At 38.4% G+C, this 26373-nt stretch overlaps 1 protein-coding gene across 2 annotated transcripts in view; it reads right to left on the bottom strand.

The window, feature by feature from the left end:
• kremen1 (kringle containing transmembrane protein 1) overlaps positions 1 to 26373 on the bottom strand; it is an 86292-nt gene that overhangs the window by 18157 nt on the left and 41762 nt on the right. For both annotated transcript variants that reach the window (XM_055198564.2, XM_055198562.2), the window contains exon 3: positions 15923 to 16014. In XM_055198564.2, the coding sequence (XP_055054539.2) occupies positions 15923 to 16014 (92 nt within the window). The remainder of the gene's footprint in view (positions 1 to 15922; positions 16015 to 26373) is intronic.

Genomic DNA, 26373 nt, shown 5'->3' with positions numbered 1-26373 from the left:
TGATTTAAATAAAACCTTTTAAAAATTTAACAATGCATGTTTGAATCTATAGGCTTAAAAATAACGGTACTTCATGATGACATAAAAAGGCCATTTTTGCCTGAATGGTTCCATAAAGAACCATCTGAAGAACCAGTCTGCTTCACAAAAGGTTTAGATTATAAAAACACATGAAGGAAACAAACACATTGAGGAACCAAAAATGTTTCTTCTATGGCATTGATGCAACAGTTTGTTCAAAGTTAAATGAACATTAAACACTTATCTTTACAGAATAAAACTAAAAATACAGCTGCAAGCAGCGATGGCGGGCCCTCGCACTTTTTTTATCGCTATACGGTACCTCCGAGAAAACGATGCACGGTGGTAAAGTGCACCAAGTGGGTAAATATCAGTGGGCTATTTAATGTTGTTACTGACCCATTTGGGTACTGTAGGTAAAACAAACCCCACATTTTAGACAAATGGGGGCGCTAGTGAGCCACTTAAGAGGCACACCTATGTCTGACCTGTTTGTCCACACTTAACAGTCGACAACTCTGATGTGTGTGCCAAATTTTAAGTTAACCTAAGCACGCCAAGAGCCTTAAATATGCCTGAAATTAAGGTAAACTTTGATGCGTTGCCATGGCAACAGTGTTTGAGATATCAAAAATCCCTTCACAATTTATCATCTGGCTCGGCATCATGTTGACCACTTTTGGTGCCAATCACATGAATCCTCTAGGAGGAGTATTTAAAAGAACATCGCATGGAACTGTCAAAAGAATCCACCTTTGTGACTGACACACTTCCTGGCCCCTGGTGATGGCGCTATGCCCTTGAGTCAAAATAGGCACATTGATGCGATCGGAATCTTCACACAAACAAACACCCCGCGTGTCATCACAATAAGAAATGTTTTACCTTAGATATTAGACACTTCCTGTTTCTCTGATTTCGCCATTAATTTGTCGCCTCGTCATGGCAGAACCATTCGAGATATCAAAAATCCCTTCGCAATTTAGCAAGTCCGATGTCTCAACATCATGATCACCATGTTTGGTGTCAATCCCATGAATTCCCTAGGAGGAGTATTTAAAAGTTCACCGCATGCATTTTTTAAACAATCCAAAATGGCCGACTTCCTTTGTACACTACGAACATGACGATTCTCTTAGACCAATCAGTGATCTACAGTGTTTTCACGTCACATATTTGTATCAGCTCAGCTCGCTTGGAACCCCAACTGAGGTGGTACTAAAAAAAGCATAGTGTACTACGTACTGTACTACCCAGTGTAAAAGCCCCCAAAAGTAAGCTGCCCGACCCAAACCGTGGAGTACTATGCAATGGAAAAGCACAATTTGAGGTACCAATATTCATCTTTTAGGTACAAAAGTACACTTTTTTGAAAAGGTACAACCTGCCAAACTTTTGTACCTTCTTGTAGCTTGTTTCTGAGAGTGTGGGAGGGTAAGGTTAAGAAATAAATTATCATTAGCCTGGTATAAAAGCAAAGGAAATCTATATGAGGTCCTCTTTAATATAATGAAAGAGATCTGTGGGTTTGAGACTGATTGTTGTCTGCAGGAATCTTAATGCAATATCAAAGAGGTCAAAGCCCACACTGCTTTCATTGTCTTATTGAACTAATGAAGTCTTATCAAAGCAATAAAGCCAAAACACACTAGAAAAAAATGGTCTAATTTGGTGAACTCCACAACACAAAACCACACATATCACAAACATCCGATTTATAAAACAGACCCATTCTTTCAACTGCTGCAACATATATTTAGTATACTCTCTTAAAGCTCACATAACACAAGCTGTTTCTGCATTTCTGATGTTAATCTGGAGTACCTATAGAGTTGTATTAGATTTATAAAAGAAAGATTAGCTTTACCGATTCTTTCCGATAACGTACGAAAAAATGAAGAAGGAGGAGTTACTACCGCGGGAGGAGCGAGTACGAGTCATGCAACACTATACAACACTGTTTAACTACATGTTTGTGTCATTTATATAATATGCACGCGCCTATTTTCAACATAAGACAGAAGTCTTACTTACAGCATGCAACTCATGACCCGGTTGAGACTTTTCAATGAAACCCAGCGCATCAAACACACACGCAAAACTCTGCTAAACAAACTATCCATTGTTTCCATAAGGTTGACTTTCTTCTCCTTATATCCAAAAACACACTTCTTCTTTCATACCATTGTTAAGTTTTGAAATTAAACAAAGCTGTCACGTGATGTGATGTTTGTAAGTTCTAGCGTCTCACGCTGATTGACAGGTGGGTGGGGTTTTCCGTGGGAAGTGCCCATAAAAATAAGTGATAGGTAAAGAAACCCCTGAAACGTCAGCTGGACCCGTAACCGAAAAAAATTTTCCGAAACTTGTACGAACCCTTGCGAAGTGCATTCGGCACAGAAATACTCTGTAACACGCCCACAACTTTCTTGACACTTTGCCTACTTTTAGCATGAGGAAACAACTCTATAACTGTGTAAATAAGTCAGAATGCATGAAATACCATTGATCCACCCCTTTAAAAATTAAGGTGCTACAGAAGAACAGTTTTTGGCTAGATGGTTCCACAAAGAACCTTTAACATCCAAATAAGCATTTCATTGTAATAGAAAAGTACACTTTTGTACCTAAAAGGTGCATATTGGATCCTCAAAGGTACCTAAATGGTACATTTTAGGACCTTTAAAAAAGGTACTGTCCCATGGGAACCAAAAATGTTTTTTTCTGTGGCATCGCTGTAAAGAACAATTTGTAACATATTTATTTGTAAGAGTGTACTGTCATGTCGACATTAAGCATACTGCGTCAGATTCACACTCTTGCTGAAGGTTTTCTTGCCAAGTCACTGTATTCAGGCGTTCCTATAGCTGGATTTCTTAACGTTATTGGTGGGTGGGGATAAATCCTGCTCTCTTGGATTGGCCAGTTTTGCGTCATCGTATGTGAGCAGAAACAAATCCAACAGTCAAATTATTCATCTTCTCCAAACTTCTCAGTGTTTTCCAAAACACCCAAACTTTCCACTGTCAAACTTTGATTAAAAAAAAATATATTGCTCATCTTTCCCTAGCTTTAACTCCTGCAGACTACACTTATTGTTGGGACCTAAGACAAAAAGTGTTGGCTGAATAAATAAACATAAATGTCATGTAAAATATTGCCTACAATTTATGTGACTTTAAATATCTATAGAGCACAGTGGCTGATGGTCAACATAATGGCAATAACTGAATTTACTGTACATAGATGTGTGGACTGTTAAAAAATGTCAAAATATGTTCCCCAGCTGTCACTGGGGCAGTAAAAGGTCCTAATATGTTAAAATAGTAACTTTATACACTTTTTACCCCCAAAAAGCTCTTTAGTTTGAGTAAAGCATGGTTTATAAACACCAGCAATTAACTACTTTAACACTACATGTCAAAATTTAGTTAAATACACCTATAAAAGGGCTATAATAAGCAGCTGAGGTTTGGTTATTTGTTTGTAAATCATTCAAAAATATCCTTCACATCCTTTTTTCTGCTTGTCTGTCATTAATTCACATTCAGATAAATTGCGTTCCTGTTTTGGCCTCCACCCTTCATTACCGACACACTTATCCAGCCCGGCGTACATGTGTTTTGGTTTACAGTTTTTTCTTACAGTTACGACAGCTGGATCTGCATCGGGGTGAAATTAATTTGTTGATGTTGTGGATCGTTCCATAAAAAGCAGACTATTAATACGCTTTTATTTTCTGCTAGGGGGAATTTCGACAGTGTAGCAAAAGGCGTTTCTAATTGAGCTTCGGTTGTGTTTTTCTGCACTACATTCGTGACCTCTTTTGCAAATTTGGCGGCTGGGATTAACAATGCGCGAGAGAAGTATCAAAGTCATTACAAACATCTTGTTGAGATGTTGAACGTCACGCAAAGAGCAAGAAATATGATCCACATTTTAACACGTAACCTTGTAGCATATTTCGCCATCGTGTGTCTGTCCAAGATCAATACTTTTGTTGACACAGCATTAGAGGAGCAAATACAAACTTAATTAAAGATTGAGGGAGGCGTGTGGAATAGTAACAGAATAATTATAGTGTTTTCGAAGGGCGGGCGACAGAAATAACACAAATAAAGAATGACAGGAGCTCTACAGATCTTTTCTCTCAACCCTGCCGGGGTCACGCAAAAATAGCATGTGTCTTTGATCACCCAAAACATTGAAGTGTCTATTAGCATCTGCTGAGTTGGGAAAAGAAGTGACACTTCGGCATAAATTATGTTGATTATTATGACATGATGGAGATGAAAACCAAGGGTGACCAATCAGACGTCACAATAGTGAAAATGATGATGTAAGGATAGTTTGCATGATGGTCATTGAGGTTTAAATGGCATTAAATGGCACTTATTTTGAATTAGTGCTGCACGATTATGACAAAAAATATAATTGTCAATTATTCACCTTAATGTTTTGTAACTTTCTGTGAAGCAGCTGCCTGGTTTATTTTAAACATCCAAAACTAAATAATATAATTTAAATAACAAATAATTATGGTATTTATTTTGTTAGTAAAATATATCCTGAACATACTGCCAACGCAAAGAAATGACCCAAATGGACAGCTGTAATTGAGGCTTTTATGTAATTGTTCTGTGACTGAGAACAATAATATATACGGTATCACCCATAGGTTTGTGAAGAGCTTTTTTGAAGCTTAAAGTAGACGGTGCCTGCCGTCGCCATCTTGGCCACGCGTCACCGTGCATCACCTGCGGATAACCGAAAATGGGTATAGAGACGGGACGTGGGTGAAGCTGAGGTGGCTGCATGGCCGGACTTACCATTGGGCTTGAGTGGGCTTGAGCCCAGGGGCCCCGGCCAATAGGGGCCTCCGTGCCGGCTTGCGTTCGTTTGATTTGTTCAGTCGTTTTCATTTCCTATTGGTTGGTGCTGCATTTAATTCGTTAATATATATATATGTCAGTCATCTTGGTGCTGAATATGACGCGCTGAGTTTACTGCTTTTGAAACCCATAGATGCTAGTATAATAGCGAATACGCGAAATGAGAGTCATAAATGAGCTTTACAGATAACGAGAAAGAGCAACGCGAAAATGAAGCGCTCCGTATGAAAGATTACTAGAGTAAGTCTTGTAACTCTGTTTTTTCTTGTTTGTTTGTAATCTAACGTGATACGCAGCATACCCACTAGGAAAGGTCAAGGATTTCCATATACCCATTTAAAAAAGCGTGAAAATACTTAACATTGTGTGACAAACATTTGATACTTTCATTCATAAATTGACACTTTCATTCATAAATTGACATCTGAATCACTCACCATTCGCATGCTCCACTTTGGCGGGTTGAACCTCATATACAGTCGGCTATTTGATATTTGGTACATTTGACTTCATGCGGCACTGCGCGATCCGATCATTATATGAACTTAAATTATCACGGCGCAAAAATGACTGTAAAGCAGACTGGGGTATTCATGTGGTTCAACAACAGCCAAAAAAATGACATCAGAGTACCGCGAGAGCGATTCGAGAAATCACACAGAGAAGTCTGCTTTCTAATCGCTCTCGCGGTACTTTGACATCATCACCAAGCGGTCTGCGTAGCGCCAAATGAAATCCAATCTGCTCGCAGTCTGCAGCTCACACGACACTGTAACCAAACTGTGAACGAGTGGAGCAGAGCTACGAAACATAACAAAATCCGGAGAGTTAAAAACGCACATATGACTATGTCAACATTTAAATCATCAGTCCAGTTTATTACTTCATCTGGAGGTGAGGATTCACTAAATCATGGCCATGTTGATGTCCTGATGGTTTTTGATATAATCCACTAGCTAGCCTACCTGTAGTTTCTCTTTCAGCATGTTTGCTTGTGCTTAACAGAATCACAGTTTAAACTTCTGAAAAGTGTTCATTTTTATATCTACGTTCAAGGTTTTAATGTATTACGTTCATATCAGACGCAGAAATTAATTAATGATCATTTTTGGTGTCTAATATTACATGATGGTCTTGTCATAATTATTAAATAACATCCTAAAATCTTTTCTTTTCACTGCACCACTTCGGCTATATGCACAAATTACGCTTGTTGATTATGTTTATAACTTTATATGGTGTGTAATAAGGTGAATGTTAATCAAAACATATCATTCTCTTCTTAAGCTAAGTCTAACACAACGATTTTAAATGTTGTTATGGGGTATTTTTTAATGTGCATGATTAATTTGGATTTGTGACATCCCTAAAATACATGATTTAATTTTAGACTGGGCTTATGTTCTGCTATAGAGATATAGGGGCAGTTTAGTCAGGTCTTATCCTAGTCCAAGACTAAAATGCATGTTTGATCTGTCTTAATTTAAACACATCTTGCACTGATATATCTTAACATATATCATTGCCATTGTTTTGTCTCAAGACGCACACATGTTTTTTGTAAGGTTTGTTTGTAAAAACGTATTGAATGCCCTAATATAACCTAGCAATAGGCCTAGTGCTAGATTAATCTAAACCCTGTCGGGAAACTTCCCTAAAATATAGTTCTATGATTTATTTTTTATTTTAGGTTGTTTACTGTATGTGCACTCTCAGAAGATAATTTACACAAGCTGTCACTGGGGTGGTACCCTTTCAAATAGTACATCTTTGTACCTAAAGAGTGCATATAATGGGTACAAATGTACCTATATCTGTACCTAAATGGTAAATATTAGGACCCATTTAAAGGGTACCGTCCCAGTGACAGCTTTTGTACCTTTTGTTCTGATAGTGTAGGGCCCAAAATGTATTCAAGCCCAGGGGCCTCCACCCTGTTAAGTCCTGCCCTGGGTGGCTGCTTACTGAAAACATGCCCACCTAGCTCGACTCTAGTGACAAAATCTATTTTGTAGTCTATGTCTTTGTAAACTTTGCAGCTTACTCCTGGGTCCTAAAGTACACCTAATTTACACAGACCATAGACACAGACAGATGACTTGCTGATTTCTCCTGTGTTTATATGAAAATCTGATTTATTCACTTGTGTTATTTTTTTATCTCAACTAGATGAACATTTCGTCGCTGTCCGATGAAAACCACGTATGTCCATTTTGCCGATTTTGAGATTTTTCGACAGATTGAATGTCCAGGTTCATTTCCATATACAGTATCCTTCACATATCTAAATGGCCAATGAAAAGTTGTGAAATCATGCCATCTGATTTTCACGTATATCCATTTGGTGTCAAAGCTGTCAATCACGGCGCTTATCTCCCGCCCATAAGCATCTCGCCGATCTTGTGAAGTTTCATCGAAGCGCAGCACTGGATAGTCGAATAGACATAGCCTGGTGAGACAATGACTTTCCTTCATCGAGGTAAACGTTTCCCCCTGACACCAGATGTACGTCTGGGAGTGACAAAATTACGGTAGGACTGTGCAAACAAAGTATATGTCTAGCATTACCATGTCAGTGTATTGATTCATTGTCCCTTCATAGTTTGCAAGAGACATTTAATAAATGTATAATTAATATTAAAGAAACTAAGCATATTTAATAAACTAAGACATAGGCTATTTAATAAACTGAGCGTATTCATCTGTCAATATGAAACGCAACTAGGCCATTCTAATTAATGATCGGAAGAATGCGTATCGAACACCGTTACTGTAAAATATGCACGTATGTCCATTTAAACTCAATTTTGGTCAAATGTGGATTATATCATTACACTGGCAGGAATATGGTTACATGTAAAGATGCCGTACCAAGTATGACGACGCTACATTCAACTGCTTTTGAAATACAATGTTTTTTTCACTTCCTGAAAAGTAACCGTTTTGGACATACGTGAGTTTCATCGGGCAGCGACGATTTATTTCACAATTCCAAATATGCCATGATTAAAGACGGGGTGCACGATTTTTGAAAAACGCTTTGGAAGAGGGAGTCGGGTCGACTACCAAAACACACTTGTAGCCATATCAGCAGTAAGGTGCGTGTCGCTACCAAAACCAGCAATGCAAGCTTGAGAGAACCGCCCCTGACAAATCTCGCGAGAATCAAGACTTGCTTTACGGCAACAACGTCACACACGTTAGACTTGTTCGACTTCGTGTGGCACCGCAAGAACCGACCGCCGAATGACGTCAAAGTACAGCGAGAATGATCCGAGACGGCACTTTGACGTCATCCGGCTGTCGGTTCTTGCAGCGCTGCATGAAGTCGATCAAGCCTATAACAACAACTGCATGTGCGAATTTGAGACGTGAGGCTAAACGATTTAAAAGTTAAGAAAGCGCGTTTGGAAGTGAGTAGGAAAAGAGAATCTGACCGCGTTAGGAACCGGACAAGAGTCCCACTCGGTCAAGGTTGGGCTTTAAGTGTTTGCTTGTGATTTAGCTGCTATTATGTAAAAACGTTATAAGCTAGCAAACGCGGTACTTTATTATTATATGCACTCTACACTTGGAATAAACTTCTTATTATCCTATTACCATCATCTGTAGTTTAGTAGACTATGCAGTAGCCTAATATTTGTATGAAATTGTGAAACATTACTTGGTCATTGTCTTTGGAGTACTAGAGTGGGAAATTTACGACAGTTGCAAGTATTCTCCAGCGACTCTAGGGGTCGCTGTTTGACAAAAACGCCGAAATGCATAGAGCGGCTTTAATGTTAATGTTATTTATTTGATGTTTATGCGAACAAAAGTGCACTTACATGTAAAATCATTTTAAAGTTTTAAATTGTTAGCTAATGACTTAAGTTACTGGGATCTGTTGGGAGTGTACCATACCATTTTACAGTGATGTAAAATTTTCATACCATTTCATCTAGTTTTTTGTTCTCTTTTAATCACATTTGACTCATGCTGTGTGATCGTGTGACTACTATTGCATTTTAATGCTGCTTCTGCCACCTTATGACAATGGATTTACACTTCCAATTAGGTAGTCTGTCATCAATGACAGCTCATTGGATGGAAAATGCCCTTTCTTTTCCAGAATATTTTATACCGTCATAAATATCATTACCGCAAAACTTCTTAAAATACCACGATATAATTTTGAGGCTGTATTGCCAACCCCTACAACATACACTTTAATAAAAGATGTGTTAATTGTTACACATTATGTGTCATTTTATGTTGATTTTTGTGTTAAAATAAATACATTTACTTAGTTAAAAGTAACACAAATTGAGTTCCAATAATAAAACAGATTGTGTTGTTTTAATTACATATCTGTTATTATTCAACATTTTTTATGCTTTATAATCTTTTATGTAAGCAATAAGGTACGAGAGGATGTGCTGTATCGTGAATAAGTAACGGCTAAAGGGCATTGTTGCAACCCCTTCAGCCGTTACTTATTCACGATACAGCACTTGCCTCGAGTACCTTATTGCTTTTATAAAACGGTTACCACACAATATTAAAGTAAAAAAAATATTAGTGCAACTTTCATGAAGTTAAATCAATAAAAGCATTCCTTCCGCTAGAAAAAATAGTCCCTGACTGCGAACAACAACATGAAAGCTCAAATAAAAACAGCAAACTGTTCTCAGACTTTGTCTCATTATATGTGTTGCTAAGGGTGTTGCTAAGGGCGCAGTGATATTAAATAGAACCATTGGGTGAAGCGGTCATAGCAGTGTTTTATCGTGAATAAAGCACACCTATTGACCAATCAGAATCAAGGATTGGAACTAACCGTTTTATAAACAATATTTCAATAAAGAGCAAAGTTGTTTAAAGTTGGACATCATTTTTGGTCACTACTGTAAATGCAAACCTTTACCAAGTGCTGTTGTTCATAAAAACAAATGGTAAGGAATGCAGTCGGTTCTCTCAGAAACTGAGTCCAGATCAGGTAAATAGAAATTAATTTGTGTAAACGAGAAAGAGAGAGCGAGAAAGAGAGAGAGGCAACTGTATCTTTGTGGTTCACTTGTCTGTTAAACCAGACAAATAATTTGGCACTCGACCTTAGTTTAAATCATCCAAAGGTATGTTACGAGACAGGTTATTATTACCTTAAAGCCCAACCTTTAAAAATAATTTAATAGTCAGCTTTTTACTTTGTGTTATTCAAGGCAGTGCATAATAATGATATTTAAACCCTTAAACTTCTTTTAGTTATTCTGAACGTGTCAAAGTAACATCTGATCGTAAGTGTACAGTAACATCCACCTGTGTAATGACAACTTCCTAATTTAATGAGATTTGCAGGTGAAAACAAACGGCACAAAAGATAAAGCTGTCATTAAAAGTTTATAGCTACAAAAGCAAACACTAAACAAGAACTTGGCAGACAGTGTGCATCATTTTAGAAAATTATTGAGTCTCAAAACATTTGAAGAATGGAAAATATTAAAGATATCAAGATTATATATCAAAGAATGTTCTTTCTTTACATTACGTAGGATGAATTTATGTAAAAAAAAAAAAAAAAACTTTAGCTGGGTTTTCACATAGTTAATTTGGCTTGCCAAATAAGACTGTAGCCTCTTTCACACAGTAATTCTGGTAAATTACCATGAATTTACCAGAATGGATTTACCAGTAAATACAAAAATGTGCTGTTCACACATGCAGTGACGTTCCGTCTTTTTACCAGTAAGACATCATTCACACATCAGTATCAAAATACCGGTAAACTCGGAGAGAAAGCGGAAGTTACCTGTGGCGCGCGGCCGGCGAGCTCCGTCTGTGTCGTATTTGTAAACGGCGGGTTATGACTTAATATCCACGGTCCGTATTTTGTTGTTTTCACATCTGTGGCAAGCGGTCGCGAAGTTGCTCGTGACCAGACAACATAGCGTTAATCAGGCGGCGTCAAACGGATGCGCGTTTGCACGTAGGCTTCACAGATGGTGTGCTAAGGACGTCTGCAATTTGGCAATTAGATGGTAAGCTGTTTTAAACAACTTTGGTGAAGAAATGTGGATGTTTACTTCAGGTGTGCTCGACGTTTAAGCAACATGTGTGTGGAAACGTCCGTAAACAGTCTGGGGGAAACCGCGTCACCTGTATAAAAAACTGTCTGATTGGCCCGCCCGATCTGTCAGCGCGGTCTGACGTCATCTAAATGCCGGTAATGCTATATTTTTCGTTCACACACAGCGCTTACCGGCAAATTACCGTTAATCTTACAACCTGTCTTACTGGTAAATTGGGAGCACTGATTTACCGGAAAGGTTCTGTTCACACATGACATGTTAACTGCAATTTACCAGTAAATTACCAGTAAAGACTGTATGTGTGAAAGGGACTTGTGACTAATAACTATGGATAACTTTTGATTGATCCTTTGGGATCTTCAGCCAAAGTAAAGTGCACAAATTTCACATTGGTCATGTTTTGCTTATTATCGTGCACTCGCTTATAAACACAATTGTGAGCTAATTGATGAACATCTAAAAGAAACCTGATACAAGGTCACTGTCCTTAAGGAAAAATCATTCAAAACAACCAAAGAAAGTCTGGAGTAAGTTCATTCGGCGATCATTTAGTACAGTGTAACAAATATGAAAAAAACCCTCAGGTGTATGTACGCGTGTCAATTGTGAGGTTACAATGGCGCCGACTGCTTTCGGATTTTACATCATAACAGCTGCCTGGAGCTAAAGGGCCGACAAATCGGCCTGCTTTCAATGCCAACCCTGTGGGCACTCTTGTTTAGGGACACCTCACTGCCATCCAACATATTCAGACTAAAACAGAAGCGTGCGGTGGGTTGTACTTGATATGGGCGATGCCCAGAGACCTTACGGGAATCTAGGACGCGTCACAATCGGATGGGTTACAAACCAGAGCGCACGGCGCGCATGCACACACTTACGGTAAACCAGACTCGAATCAGTGAGCCTAACACAGAAGAAAATTGCCCGTGACAAAAGCTGTCCTAAATTTGTCCATTCAGAACAATCTTAGCCCAGAAGGGCATTTGTTGGGAAAGCTTTCAGGCACAGAAATACAGGGCATCCATACAGATGAATGTGTGCGTGCGTGCCCTTTGTGAAATAGGTTAGTGAGTGCATTTGTGTTGGCTGGTGAGCAGGTCTCTTGTTTGTTAAAGTGGGGAGGAAAAGGACAATTACAGCAGAGGTCACACAGGTAAAGAGGGGTGCTATAAACTCAAGCTCTCAAAAAAACCTGCAAAAAAAAATGATTGTGACCCTGTCTGTGAAATTCAGGATAAAGTCTCAATGTAATGATGTAATTAATTTTTTACATTGATTTCAATCTTTGACATGACCTTACGTAGTCAATATTAAATGGACAGTAAGTAGGATTTTAAGTGAGGGACAAAAAGCACTAGCCTACCAACGCATTTCCACAACACGTTTTCATTCAGAACACATGAATCAGCTGAAACGGACAAGGAGATCAGTGAGTACATAACGGCTACCGTATTGCAACTCGGATTTGGAAAGCGAGGCGCTAGAGAGCACTATTCGTTTGAATGCAAAATTCAATTTTACCACTAGATGGGGGTAAATCGTACTTATTGTCCCTTTAAAAATATCAAGATTATATTTTCACAGAATGTTTGTTAGAATCTGAGGGTGCAAAAAAATGTTAATATTGAGAGTCCATCCACTCACACAAAAAAATTTAGGGTAGGAAATTAACAAAATATCTTCATAGAAAATTATCTTTGCATAATATCCTAAGATTTTTGGCATAAAAGAAAAATCCAATGCAATGTATTTTTTGGCTTTTGCTACAAATATGCCCATGCTACTTAAGGAGCTGCAATTAACATTTTGCATCTTTTCTGTGCAAATACGTTATTTTGAATGTAGCATCACGGCAAACACGCTCAAATAGAAAGCAACGCCACACGCTCTTTTTTCATGGGGTAGCGGTGCTGCAGCATGGGTTGAAGCAGCAAGGTTGCGCCCTATTTTAACAATCTACGCATCCATATGATGAGCAAATGCGCGTTGTCGTCCCGTTATAGGCGCATATTACTAACACGCTCATTAAATAACTAAAACAATATTTAGTTGCCTCAAAATAGTAACGCGCCAACAATGCGCCTGAACACTACTCGTTTTCAGACCAGGACGCCCATGGGTGCAAAACTGGGCACAAATGCATTTGCTATTTAAACAACGTTGCGCTAACATGAAAATGATAATTGTACCAGGTTGAAACTAGCATTGTGCCGCATTGCGCAGAGTGTATGATAGAGTCCATTGTGTCTTTCGCATAGTTTTAGATGCCCCAAAGACGGTCCATAGCAGGCCCGGATTGGCCAATCTTGATACGAACGGCCTCTAAAAGGAAAATGATCTTCATATCATAATTTTTTAAAATCTAACCCTGTGTCTCAATTCGTTCCCTAAATCCCGAGGTCGTGAATCAGTATATCGTGTACACAGGTTCGGGCACTGGAAAGGACCCAAGCTCACTTGACATTGGGATACTGTTCACTTATTTTTCTGTCACGTGGCTGCTTAAGTGCGTTGTGATTACTCACAGCTGTTACTCGTCAACAACCGGCAAAACCAACAGGCTTGTTCGACTTCATGCGGCACCGTAAGAACTGACGTCAAAGTACCGCGAGAGCGAGACGAAATTAGACTTCGTCTGATTTCTCTAATCGTTCTCGCGTTACGTTGACGTCACCCGGCTGTCAGTTCTTACGGCGCCGCATGAAGTCGAACATGCCTAATATCTTTCTGACTTAATCTTAAACAGTACATTGTGAAAAACGCTGTCAATATATACGTGCATACAATTGAAGGAATATAATTACATTTTAAATATATACTTTTTTTACAATTTTAAATAAATAGTATTATTTCAAGTAGATTGTGGTCCCTTACTGTGTAGCGATGTATGTTTATATTTTAAACTAAAACAAACGTTTGTCTTTATAAAAGTTCTGTCACATTTCATAAAGTTTATTGAGTTGGATAATTTTTTTTTTGATGATTTCCGATAAGGGAACATAGGGACCATCGATGCTCACTGGTTTTTGCGTTGCATTGTGGGAATTTTTAGGGAACGAACGTTCCAGTGCACTGGAAGGATTTTGCGATAGAGACTGCCCTTAAAATGGCTGACTCCCTGATCAGTGCCCTGACTACTGAACAAGGGAGAAGATTGAGACACACCATAAGTCATAGATGTAACAATAAATTTGTCTATAAATAGTCATTATTCATCGTCTATTGCAAGAGTAACAAAAATCTATTTGATGCGAAACTCATCTGTTATTGAAAAAAGTAAGTTTCATATGAAAATGATGTTTTCTCAAGTAAAACTAAATTAGTTTTTTTGACACAAGGTACCTACCTAACGTTATTTGACAATATTCAAGTAGTAAAAAAATTAAGACAAGGATTTAGATTTCCATCTGTTTCCCCTTGCTTGTGTATTGTATATCAGGGGTTTACAAACTTTTTCAAACCAACTGGTAATCTCAAGACCCAACTTTTTTTTAAATAGAAATAAAGGGGAAAGACAAACACATTTGTTCCCTTTCAGTAGTTTTTTTTGAATAAGTTTAATTGAATAATATTAAAATAGCCTACCTTATGGTATCTGCTGCACGATTATGGCAAAAAAAATTAGGCTACTATATTTAAACTGAATTGAAAATTATATATTTGAAAAATAAAATGAATAGCAAGGCTGCAGAAAACAGTGCACTGACTTATGTAGGCTACTGAGGATTTAATTATATTATTTTAACATAGTCAGTCATGAACTAAAGTATATGTGAATGTGAATGTGAATTCTGTTGTGCTGTTTATACAAATTGTTTTGAAAAATGCACTTTCAAAATGTGCACTTTTTTGCACATTTTAAGTTTGATTCGAGAAATGGCCCAAAGCGACTTAAAAACTTTACTGGTACATTCACATGGGGCGAAAGCATTAATGCTTGATTAAAGGCATGTCTGAAGTGTGGCCAACAGCCAATCACAGTGGCCGCAACACATGCTCCGGTCTTGCTTAAACATATGTCTCGCTCTAGGTTATTTGCATAAGGCGATCTAATTGGCTGACGCACACGTTGGCGCTTGAAAAGTTGAGAAATGTTCAACGTCTGCCGCGAGCATTGACGCAACAGCGACAGATCCACATTTCAGTTCGGCAACTCATGGCGTAACCCATTAAAAGTAAGCGAAAAGCGTTAATGCTTTCACCCCGTAATTATATTTTTAGGGTGAAACAACCCTCATATGGGGTGGGTACTGATACACCCCATGCAATTTCCGCCTTTTACACTCAACCCAGTCTGTAATACTCCGTGTTTATGGGGTGTGATGAGATGAAACCAAAAAGTACAACCAGATCAAATTACATACACACTTTCTCTCGTTCACTGCCAGTACAGTAGAAAACACGCTTAGTGGGATTAAACAAATAAGATTGACAGGTAAATGAGTTTGCACTCGTATACACATGCACACACATACGCCCTCGAGTCATGCACAGAAAGACTTATTCATTAATACTCAGCAAAAGAAAGGTAAGAAAGGTACGGCCTGGTACTACCAACGCCGAGCTCATTCATAGGAATTACACAAAATGTGTACTTTGCATGGACTGAAAGAAATGTTGAAAAAGGTAAATAGAAGTTAACTCACATGAATAACCAATCTAATCACTATTGGTTTAAGGTAATAATGCAAATAATTTCAAACACCCACAATCACTTATGTATGTTCACTGGGTGGAGAATGCAAAACTATCAAGTGATGACAGGCATCACAAAAGTATCTGTGCATGCTGGGACAGTGTGATCTCAGGTGGAGCAATTAAAGTTATTTATCTTTCGAAAATAGTTCAGAAATATGCATTTGTTAGAGTACTTAAATGAAGATAATGGGAACATGCTCCTTATCATTCATCACCATTAATTTTCTTTGAAACACTCACTCTGACAGGTAGGGATATCACAGTATTTCCAGTCGAGTCCATCTTCGTGATCTGAGATGTAACACCACGGCCGAACATCTCCATCTGGGTTCCTGCGGAGGACACAGAGAGAGACAGGCGGTTAAAACCAGATCACTTACTTCAGGCATAGCTGTCACACAAGATAAAGCCTCTTCATGGGTTGTCAGTCAGGACAAAATTCCCCCTACAGCGGAAACCTATGTGCTTTATTAAGCCTCCTCTCACCCCTGCCCTGCCTACCCGAGCATGTCCACCTTCATGTCTACGTGAGGAGCCAAGGAAAGGCTTTTGTTTCGTTTCAGACAGTGACCCCTGGCTTTGTCTGCTTTAAACCCCTTTAAGCTTACTGGTGTGTACTCTTAAACTTCCCCCAAACCCTAAGACGCCTTAAAGCAGGGGTATTGGTTACAAATGCACCGCTAGACGTGACAACCATTTGGTCACATTTTGTAGGGTTTGGGCACTTTAAACATTTTACTAAGTTTAATGGGGCGTACACACCAAAAGCGAATTCAACAATTTGCGTGTAGATAACATACAAATTGTAAATACGCAAATAGACTTGAACTCGCATGTGGTAATGTAAATGACGCAAATTGGGCAGTGCGATTGCCACGAAAATGCCCTATTCGCCTCAAACACGTATTTGCGCAAGTTGAAAATATTCAACTGAAGTGAAAAATTCGCATGACATGAAGTTAAGGACCGCGATGCTTCGCATTTGGTGTGTACACAGCATAAGTACTTACTTGTTAACTGGAAGTCATAGAGTCCTTCCAGACATTCCGGAAAATACATGGAAAATGCACCCTGGATTTTTCCGGGATCGTTCGATTTTTTTGTTCATTTACACTGCCAATGATTTGCCGGAATCTGCAAGGTCCCGGAAAGACACGTGACCTGTTTAAAGTCCTGCGTCTTCTACGCAGCATCTGAAGTTTGCATATTATTTAATATCTCTCTCCAGAAACCACTCGTGTGCATTTTTTTTAGACTATAAAGGAGCGCATTGATGCACCGTTCTATGCTGGTGAATGATCTCAGCTTCAGAGTGGATATTTGACGAGCTCCCTGATCTCTGCTTTAACCCAGTTTTCAGACAGTTCTCATAGTGATTGTTAATATGCATTTAAAACCCCGTTTTGAGGAGCTGAACGATATGTTGTGATGACGCGAGCATTTTTGTTTATTATAAGCTCAAATGAGCGTGTGATGCGAAATTCTTTATGCTGCTGAATGATCTCCGCTTCAGCGCGGTAAGTGACGAGCAAACTTACCTGATATCGCCGTGAATGTTGATCTGCATGTAAATCCCTCATTTTAAAGAGTTGAACCAACTTCATGTTGCCATGACACGCGCATGCTCACTACAGCACGCCCAGCATTGTTTATGCGTCTCATTTCCTGACTATTTTGCGACATTTCTCTCTGTAAATGTTGATCTGCATGTAAATCTCTCGTTTTAAAGATGCAAAAACCATAACTTTATTGTTGTGATGAGATGACCCACGCGTTCTCACTACGACACGCCCATTACGGCACTGTTTCGGCTTCTTGTTCACCCAGAGGGTTTTCCTGGTATCTTATTAGGTCCTCTTTCCGGCAATGATCCAAGAAGATTTACTGGATGTGTTTGCGTTCACACAGAAGCTTGTCTGGAAATTGTACTGGGATTTTTTGGGACCAAATGTCTGTGGGAATGGGTTTTAGTAAACTGGCTGCTTAATATCTTGTGACAATTTATTGGGATGGTTTACAAACAGCTTTTCCACTGACTATAAAGAAAATACTACTTACCCTAACCCCACCCCTAACAATCTACTAATACTTGAATGAGACTTAGTTGACATATAGATGCAAAGTAACTTGTGTCTAAAATAGCCTATCAAAATAAAGTTTAACCGTTCACCATCATCATACAACAATTCAACCAAGTCCCCGTCACGTACTCACCAGGATCCCGTGTCGTCACAAATGACGATAATTGCGAGGAAAGCTATTCTTCTCGTCTTTGAGGAGTCACAATGCAACATCTCGAACTCGACCCTGAGGGGACAGCTATCTGATTTCAGCCATTGTGAGGAGGAATCAAAAGGGCGTGCTACGGTCTTTTCTTCCCCTATCAAAAACACTTTCTAGCTTCTCTTCACAACAGGAACGTGTATTGAGTGAAGCGCCTTTTCATCTGCTGCTTTTTGTGTCCGGGGAAACTTAACCTCGGTTGGAGTCGGCTAAACATCATCCATTTTTCCTCGATTTTCTTTTCTGTAAACGAGAACTGTCCTGATAACAAACCGGTCTGGGTTCTGGAGCCAAGGGTGTATTTTGACCATCGAGTGGATTTTTGTTATGGTTTGCTTTGCGGTTTAAACAATACATTCCCCACTGCAGGAGAGACACCTGTTTAGAAGTCTTCAGGGCAATTGAGGTTGAATAGAAAACATTACATTGTAAGTTATAGGACCATGCACACTGCACGCTTACCCCCTCTTTTTCGTTCATGCGCACACATAGACATACTTCAACCTTGTGCCAAGTTCCTATATGGCTTCGTTTGATCCAGGCTGCCTCTGGGGTCGTTCGGCGATCACTTTAATTCATCTTGCTGTTTTAAACCTCTAATCATTGCCCTCCTTCCCCCAAGGGTGAGAGAAAAGTACTGCCATGCAGAATACCGGGGTGCAGTCCCAGACCAGATATAATAGGTGGCTTTGATCACAAAAGCACAGCCCCGTTTACCCCTGGGGTCTCCTTGAAATGTGCGGACGTGTGCGTGCATATACGTGTGTGTATTTTTATGATGATAAGTGTGTGTGTCCAGATAAGCCTGCGGGGTCGAGTCTCTCCAAAGAGTGAGCAAAGAATCGCAGCACCTTTCATGTGTTACCACAACGACATCATCTGTCCTGGCTGGTTAATGGGATGGGGAATTACCCCTTTGAGAGGTAGAGGTTTATGATTCTTAAAAGAGATGACTAGGGGGTTTACAACTGCCCGTAAAAAAATCAGAGTCAGTCAGAGTCAAGAGTAGGATTAGTGTCATTTTAGCTTTATACAGACTGTAAACAGTAAAACGAAACAACCAGGTGCCACATAAGACACCACAGCACACAGACTTACCTTTAAATAAATTATCTTAAATAGACTAAAAATAAAAATGATGATGAAGAACCGAAAAAAAAGAACTAAAAAAAACTAAATATTATACAGAATAAAATTAGACAGACAGACAGACAGATGGATAGACAGACAGAAAGATAGATAGACATACAAACATGGATGGAAAGATGGATAGACAGGCAGACACACATGGATAGACAGACAAACAAGCAGATAGTTATTGACAAACAGAAAGACAGACAGACATTAACACAGACAGACAGATAGACACACACACACACACACACACACACACACACACACACACACACACACACACACACACACACACACACATGGTTAAGCAGACAGAAAGACAGTCAAACTGAAAAACAGACAGATAGACAGACATACAAGCAAACAAACAGAAAGACAGACAGATAGATGGATGGAAAGACAGATAGCCAGGCACACACATGGACAGACAGACAGACAGACAAGCAAGCAGATAGTGATTGACAAAGAAAGAAAGACAGACAGACGGATGGATAGAAAGACAGGCAGACAGACAGATAAAGTAATTGACAGACAGACAAATAGATGGATAGACAAATAGATAGACAGGCAAAACTGATAGGTACAACAAACAGATGGATAGACAGATGGACAGACAGAAAAAAATAGATAGATAGATAGATAGATAGATAGATAGATAGATAGATAGATAGATAGATAGATAGATAGATAGATAGATAGATAGATAGATAGATAGATAGATAGATAGATAAATAGATAGATAGACTGGCAGACAGATGGACAGATGGACATAAGGACAGACAGAAAAACAGACAGACAGACGGACAGAAAAACATACAAACAAACAAACTAACAAACAAATAGAAAGACAAATGGAAAGACACATAGATAGACAGACCTACAGATAGATTGATGGCCAGATAGACAGACAGACAGACAAACAAACAAACAAACAAACAAACAGAAAGACAGACAAACGGAAAGACAGATAGATAGACAGACCTACAGATAGATTGATGACCAGACAGATAGATAGATAGATAGATAGATAGATAGATAGATAGATAGATAGATAGATAGATAGATAGATAGATAGATAGATAGATAGATAGATAGATAGATAGATAGATAGACAGATAGAGATAGAGAGATAGAAAGATAGATAGAGATTGATTGATTGGCAGACAGACGACAGACAGACAGATGGATAAACAGACAGGCAGACAGACAGAAGGACAGAAAGACAGTTAAACAGAAAGACAGACAGATGGAAAGACAGATAGATAAGCACACATATAGATAGACAGACAAACAAACAAACAGAAAGACAGACAAATGGAAAGACAGATAGACAGACAGACAGACAGACAGACAGACAGACAGACAGACAGACAGAAAGATTGGCAGACAGGCAGACAGACAGACAGATAGAGTGATTGAAAGACAGATGGACAGACAAAAACAGACATACGGAAAGAAAGACAAAAGGATAGACAGACAGATAGAATGATTGGCAGAGAGACAGAAAGACAGAGAGATGGATAGACAGACAGATAAACAAAAATAATACTTTTTTCTCTAAAAACATATTTAGTTTTTTAACTTGTGTCTTAAAAACTGTGAATAAATTGTCAGAATAACATGTTGTGAAGTTATGGTTTATTTCAACATCAAAAGTGCAAATTCTGCTCTTTTTTTCTCTCTTCTCTCTCTCTCTCTCTCTCTTCTCTCACATGCTTTCTCTAATTTGTTTCAGCATTATTGGCCAACTGAACAGAGAGAAAACCAGCTGTTCTTGTCTGGACTGCTTTCAAAAGCTTTACTTTAGTAAACGCTTTCCATGCACCATAATCACAAAATTTATGATAAACTTAAAAAAAATCTGGCACAGAGCACCATGCACAACAAAAGAGTGCAGAATGTATAGTAGGGCAAAGCTGAAAATGTCTTTATTTCTAAAAGCTGACCCCTGCCACACTTTTAGCCGCTGCAGTATCCAAAGTATCCAAAGCAAACACAAAGAAAATCTTGCCTAATAGACTCTTTGCTCGGTCAACATGGCAAACATGCACTATAGTAATAAGACTCAAGAACAGACCGGTGCTAATACCAAGCATTAAAGTGCTCAGAAAGTATCAATAAAGCAGGTAAATACACACTGATATATTTAACGTAGTCCACAATGCCGTGGTAAATACTCTTTGCGAGTGAATAGAAACGCCTACAAAAGGTTTTAGGGATTCAATTGGAAATATCATGCGATGCTTTTGAGACAAACTCCTTCGGCTGTCACAGTCTATTGTGTATACGATTCACTGAGGGTATTGCGTGCCGATACAAGCGCAATAATCAAAGCCCACCTCAGTGAATTTGCGTCTGAAAGTTGATGATGAAACATTCGGAGCAAAAGCTTAAACGGTTGCTTGCACCCACACGCTGACGTCTTGACAGATTGAAAATGTAATAAAATAAAACATTAATTCTCTGGGATACACGGCACACAATCTGGCAACACAAGACATAACTTGAACCGCAATCACTTAACATTTGAAGTCAAAATTAAAGCTTCCCGTTTAAGTGATGGGAATTGACTGATTTAATGTCATTTTCAGGTTTTGTTTGTATGATTAAAAGAAGCAATGTTATATGTACACAATAAATAAGGTTTAAAGAAGAATAAAACAATAGGGGCGAGCAGGGGTGAAAGTACAATTTTTCAGAAATACTTAATTTTAAAAGGTCTTTCAATTTTGAACAAATGTAAAAAGACTTCGGTATAATTTTACTTTGAACATAAGTAGCGAATTGTTCTTTTGACGAAAGTAACTCACAGGTGGGTCAAAAGTAACACAACAGAACAAGATATTTGTGTTACACTTGTTTTTAGTAAATATACATGACTATGACCTTGTTTATATGTAACTACAAACATATTTTGCCATTTATCTGGCAAATTACATTTTCATTTAAAATTTTAGGCTTATTAAATTTTTCAAAAGTAACCTGACAGTACAAACTTTAATTGTTAAAAATAAAATTAACAGTTTGAATAAAATAAAATAAAATAAAATAAAATAAAATAATAAAATAAAATAAAATAAAATAAAATAAAATAAAATAAAATAAAATAAAATAAAATAAAATAAAATAAAATAAAATAAAATAAAATAAAATTAAATTAAATTAAATTAAATTAAATAAAATACATTTTCAACATAATGCAGCAGTATTAGCAGCGGGAAAAAAGTAACAAGTGTTACTTTCGTCCCGACAGGAACTACTGACATTTAAACCCGATGTACTTTTATTTTGAAAAACTCTGAGTTCAGCACTAAATAACCTGTAGATTGATCAGTATTTTAACACATGAAACCAGAAACACAACGCATTATAGGAAAAAATTACCTCTTTAGGAATTTACTTATCATGGTTGAAAACAGCTTTCTGGACCTACACGCGCAAAGCAGTAAGGAAATAACGCGATATGCATCCGCTCTGTCGAGGTTTTGTGTCTACAGATGCTGTCATAGTTTGGAATACAAATGTTATCAGGGCTCGGAGAAAATTGCTTTGTTACTTTCGTCCCGTGTTACTTTCTCCCCGGTTCTCCCCTAGTATCTTTATTGTAATAAAGTATATGAAAGGTTGAGTAGTTATGCTTAAAAAAATAACATGAACTTGTGTTTCTAGCAATATGATTTATAGATTAATACATTTTTGTAATTTGTGTATTATTAATTGTAGAGGTTAAGTGATTTTTAGTGGGTTGATCTGGTTATAAGATATAAAATCAGGACATGAAGGGATTCAGATCTCAGAGAAACCAAAGGAGCTGCTGATCTCCCTCCATGACTCTCTCTGCTATTCATTGCTGTTTTATTCACGATTAATAAGGCATTTCCTCTAAGCCCCATCTCTCAATGTTTCATAGCTGTTTTACAGCATACAATAAAGATGAAATGCGAATGCTATTAGGACCTTGCACCTCTATTTCTCTCCCAATCTCTCTCTCTCTCTCTCTCAACATGCCAAGACTGCAGTTTCTCCTTTCATGTCAAATGGCGTGTAGATAAGCCAACAAAGGGAGGCAAGCACACTTTATGACATCATTAAAGAAACACACATACTTGCAGATTTTCAATACCATTCCTCTCTTACAAATAACTAGGATAATAAACCAACCACTACTCAAATAAGTAATGTTTCTTTGAAAACACACACCTGTCTCCTCTTCCTCCTCTTGGAGGCAGGCAGTCAGAAAGGCAGATGGATGGACAGACAGACAGACAGACCAGACAGATGATCAATTGACAGAGAGACAAACAGACCGAGAGACAAAATGAAAGACAGATAGACAGAAAGATAATCGATTGACAGACAGATGAAATGTAAATCCATAAACAATTAATCCTATAAGATCTGAGTGTTATGTTTGAGAGTCTAGATTGCTTTAGCCGGTCTGGCTGGATTTTCTGGAGCCAAATCCTCCAGTCTGTTATGACACAGAAAGACATTCCTACATACACACCCAGCAGACATAACACCACACAACCATGTGCCTAAAATCAACACTGGTGTTCCTGTCGATGAGCTCTCCCTCTTCACTTAATCTCCGTCTGCCGCTATGAATCCGGCTTTCACTTCCCATATCATACAGTCTGCTGGATCTGGACACACACTCAAATTTACCTTCCTCAGACGGTACTGTATCATCTACTCATGTTTCAGTAAGCGTGGATGATGTGTAGTGGATCAAGCAAACATAAAGTAACATAAAAACTCTGTTTGGGGCTCCAAAAACATTAAAGAGCACCTATTTAAACCTAATTTCCCTCTCTTCCTGAATCACACTGATTAATGTACAAAACTCATCGATTTGAAAAGCGGTGTGTCCCTGATTGGCCAGCTAATCCGTAAGTTGTGATTGGCCTGAATACCTCTGATGTCAGCCAGAAATGTGACGCTCTTTACCATGTTTAAAAGATTCGGTCACAATGCAATGCTAACAGGAGTTAACTCACACACAGGCTAAGTCCCAAGCGGAAGAAATTATGATAATGTCGGTCTCGTCTACATCACTAATCCCAGGAAGTAAACTGTTGCCACCAATGTGTTTCTTGTAGTCCAAGAAAAGAGATTTACGTTGGAGACGATAACTTGTGTCATTGTTTACTTTGGGGTATGTACCTTTTGCATATCGTTAACGTGCTAATACACACTTACACACCGAAGGAAATGTAAAATCGTGAATCGGATAATTGGTGCTCTTTAAGAGATAGCTTATTTAACTAGACAGCTTTTACCTACAGAACTTTTTTTCTGGGGTTTGACCAATAAAATGATGATGTCATGACGACAGTGTGCCTTTAGATGCCCAAAGATTTCATATATCTAAAGTTTATCAGATTTATTAAAGGACAAGTTCGGTATTTTACACTTAAAGCCCTGTTTTCAGATTGTTTATGATAAAATAGAACGGTTTTGACTGAAATTTGGACATATTATGCTGGCCCGAGAATTTTCGGTTTCTGTTGTATCAGCCCCCACCTCTACAATGGCTGTATAGGTGCACAGGAACAATCCTTCCTGAAATGCATTAAACTTTCGTTTACAAAGACGTGAAACTCACCGAGTGGTCAGGGGTGTTCACTGATATGCTCAAACAAAAATCGCTGCAAAAGATGCTTTCCAACAGGTGTTTTACCATTTGTTGTAAACTTGTGGACCTATTTTTCCAAACGCCTCACACCCGTATGTTCTGCAGTTGAGAGCTTGAATAATAGACACTCCAGCCCAGTTGGTGGCGATAATCCGCCTTTGCCAATTGCAAGAATACAAACAACGTTCCCGGTGCGGAGTAATACCGTACCTCACAGCACATCTAATACAAGTCAATGGAGTTGGACAAAAACTACGATAAAACCTGTTGGAGAGCATCTTTTGCGGCGATTTTTGTGTGGGCATGTCAGTGAACGCCCCTGACCACTCGGTGAGATTCACATCTTTATAAATTAAAGTTTAATGCATTTTAGGAAGGATTGTTCCTGTGCACCTATACAGCCATTGTAGAGGTGGGGGCTGATACAACAAACACTCGAAAATTCTCGGGACGGCATCATATGTCCGGGTTTCAGTCGAAACCGTTCTATTTCGACATAAACAATCTGAAAACATGGCTTTAAGTGTAAAATACCAAACTTGTCCTTTAAAGTCAGTTCAGCTGTACAGTGTCTTTTCAAATAATTGCGTTTTGGGGAGAAGCAAGTCATAAGCAGAAAACACACACAAAACATTATCCCAATATCTCTGGATAACTTGATTCACTACATGTTTGTGTTGTTTACATTACATTACAAAACAACACAAACATTTGATGCACTTTTACTGCCTGTGACTCATGATCCGGTTGGGACCGCCCCATTTTAACGAAATCCTGTGTTAAACAATCGCACACACACACACACAACTCCTGTTACACCGGATAAACAAACTACATCCATTGTTTCCATAAGACTGGTTTCTTTGGGAAGCTGAAGATGCTTAAATTTCCCTTACAAACAACAATACACTTATTTAATGATGTTGATTTCGTGTCAGCTCTTGGTTTGTGTGTGCCCATATAAGGACTACCACTGTACTTCCTGCACTGAAATTGCCCATAAAAGAAATAAAGCAAGATTGTTGCGTATAAATCTTTTATGTCTGAAACTTGTACGAATCCTGGCGAAGTGCATTTTTTGACACTTTGCCTATGTTTAGCATGAGGAATCCAACTCTTAAACAGTGTTAATAAGTCAAAATGCATGAAATAAATTTTACACCCCCCTTAACTGTTCTGAATCTGCTTTGAGTGATTTCGAGTCTGAGGAGTGACATAACATAGCAGAGTTAAACTCTAAACATTGCGGCCAAAGAGAGGACAATTTTTCTTAAAGAGACTTTATAAACATTGCCAGGTTGCGATATTACGACTCGTGTGAAGAACCAAACACTTCTGCATGTTGTAATCTAACTGTCATTAAACATCGATCAGATGACCAACTTGTTTACTACAGAAACAGGCCTATGACGGTAATGTTTGGTTTGGTGCTACGTGAGTCATTTACCACCCGAATCCGTCTAGAAATCCACATCCTTAAAAAACAAAGCATATGGATGTTATATACTTTGAATTTGAGAAACATAACTTAGTATTTGAAGTGTCTGTCTAGCTGAGTGGAGTAGGGGAATATCGGTCATCCACGTTGACGCTCTACTATGTATTTTGGTACTGAGGGATTTGTGGCGACTTTGCA

This window comes from Misgurnus anguillicaudatus, chromosome 22 (genome assembly GCF_027580225.2).
Source record: "Misgurnus anguillicaudatus chromosome 22, ASM2758022v2, whole genome shotgun sequence".
NCBI lineage: Eukaryota > Metazoa > Chordata > Actinopteri > Cypriniformes > Cobitidae > Misgurnus > Misgurnus anguillicaudatus.
Note: the sequence above shows the minus strand (reverse complement) of the source record. Positions and strands in the feature narration are given on the sequence as shown.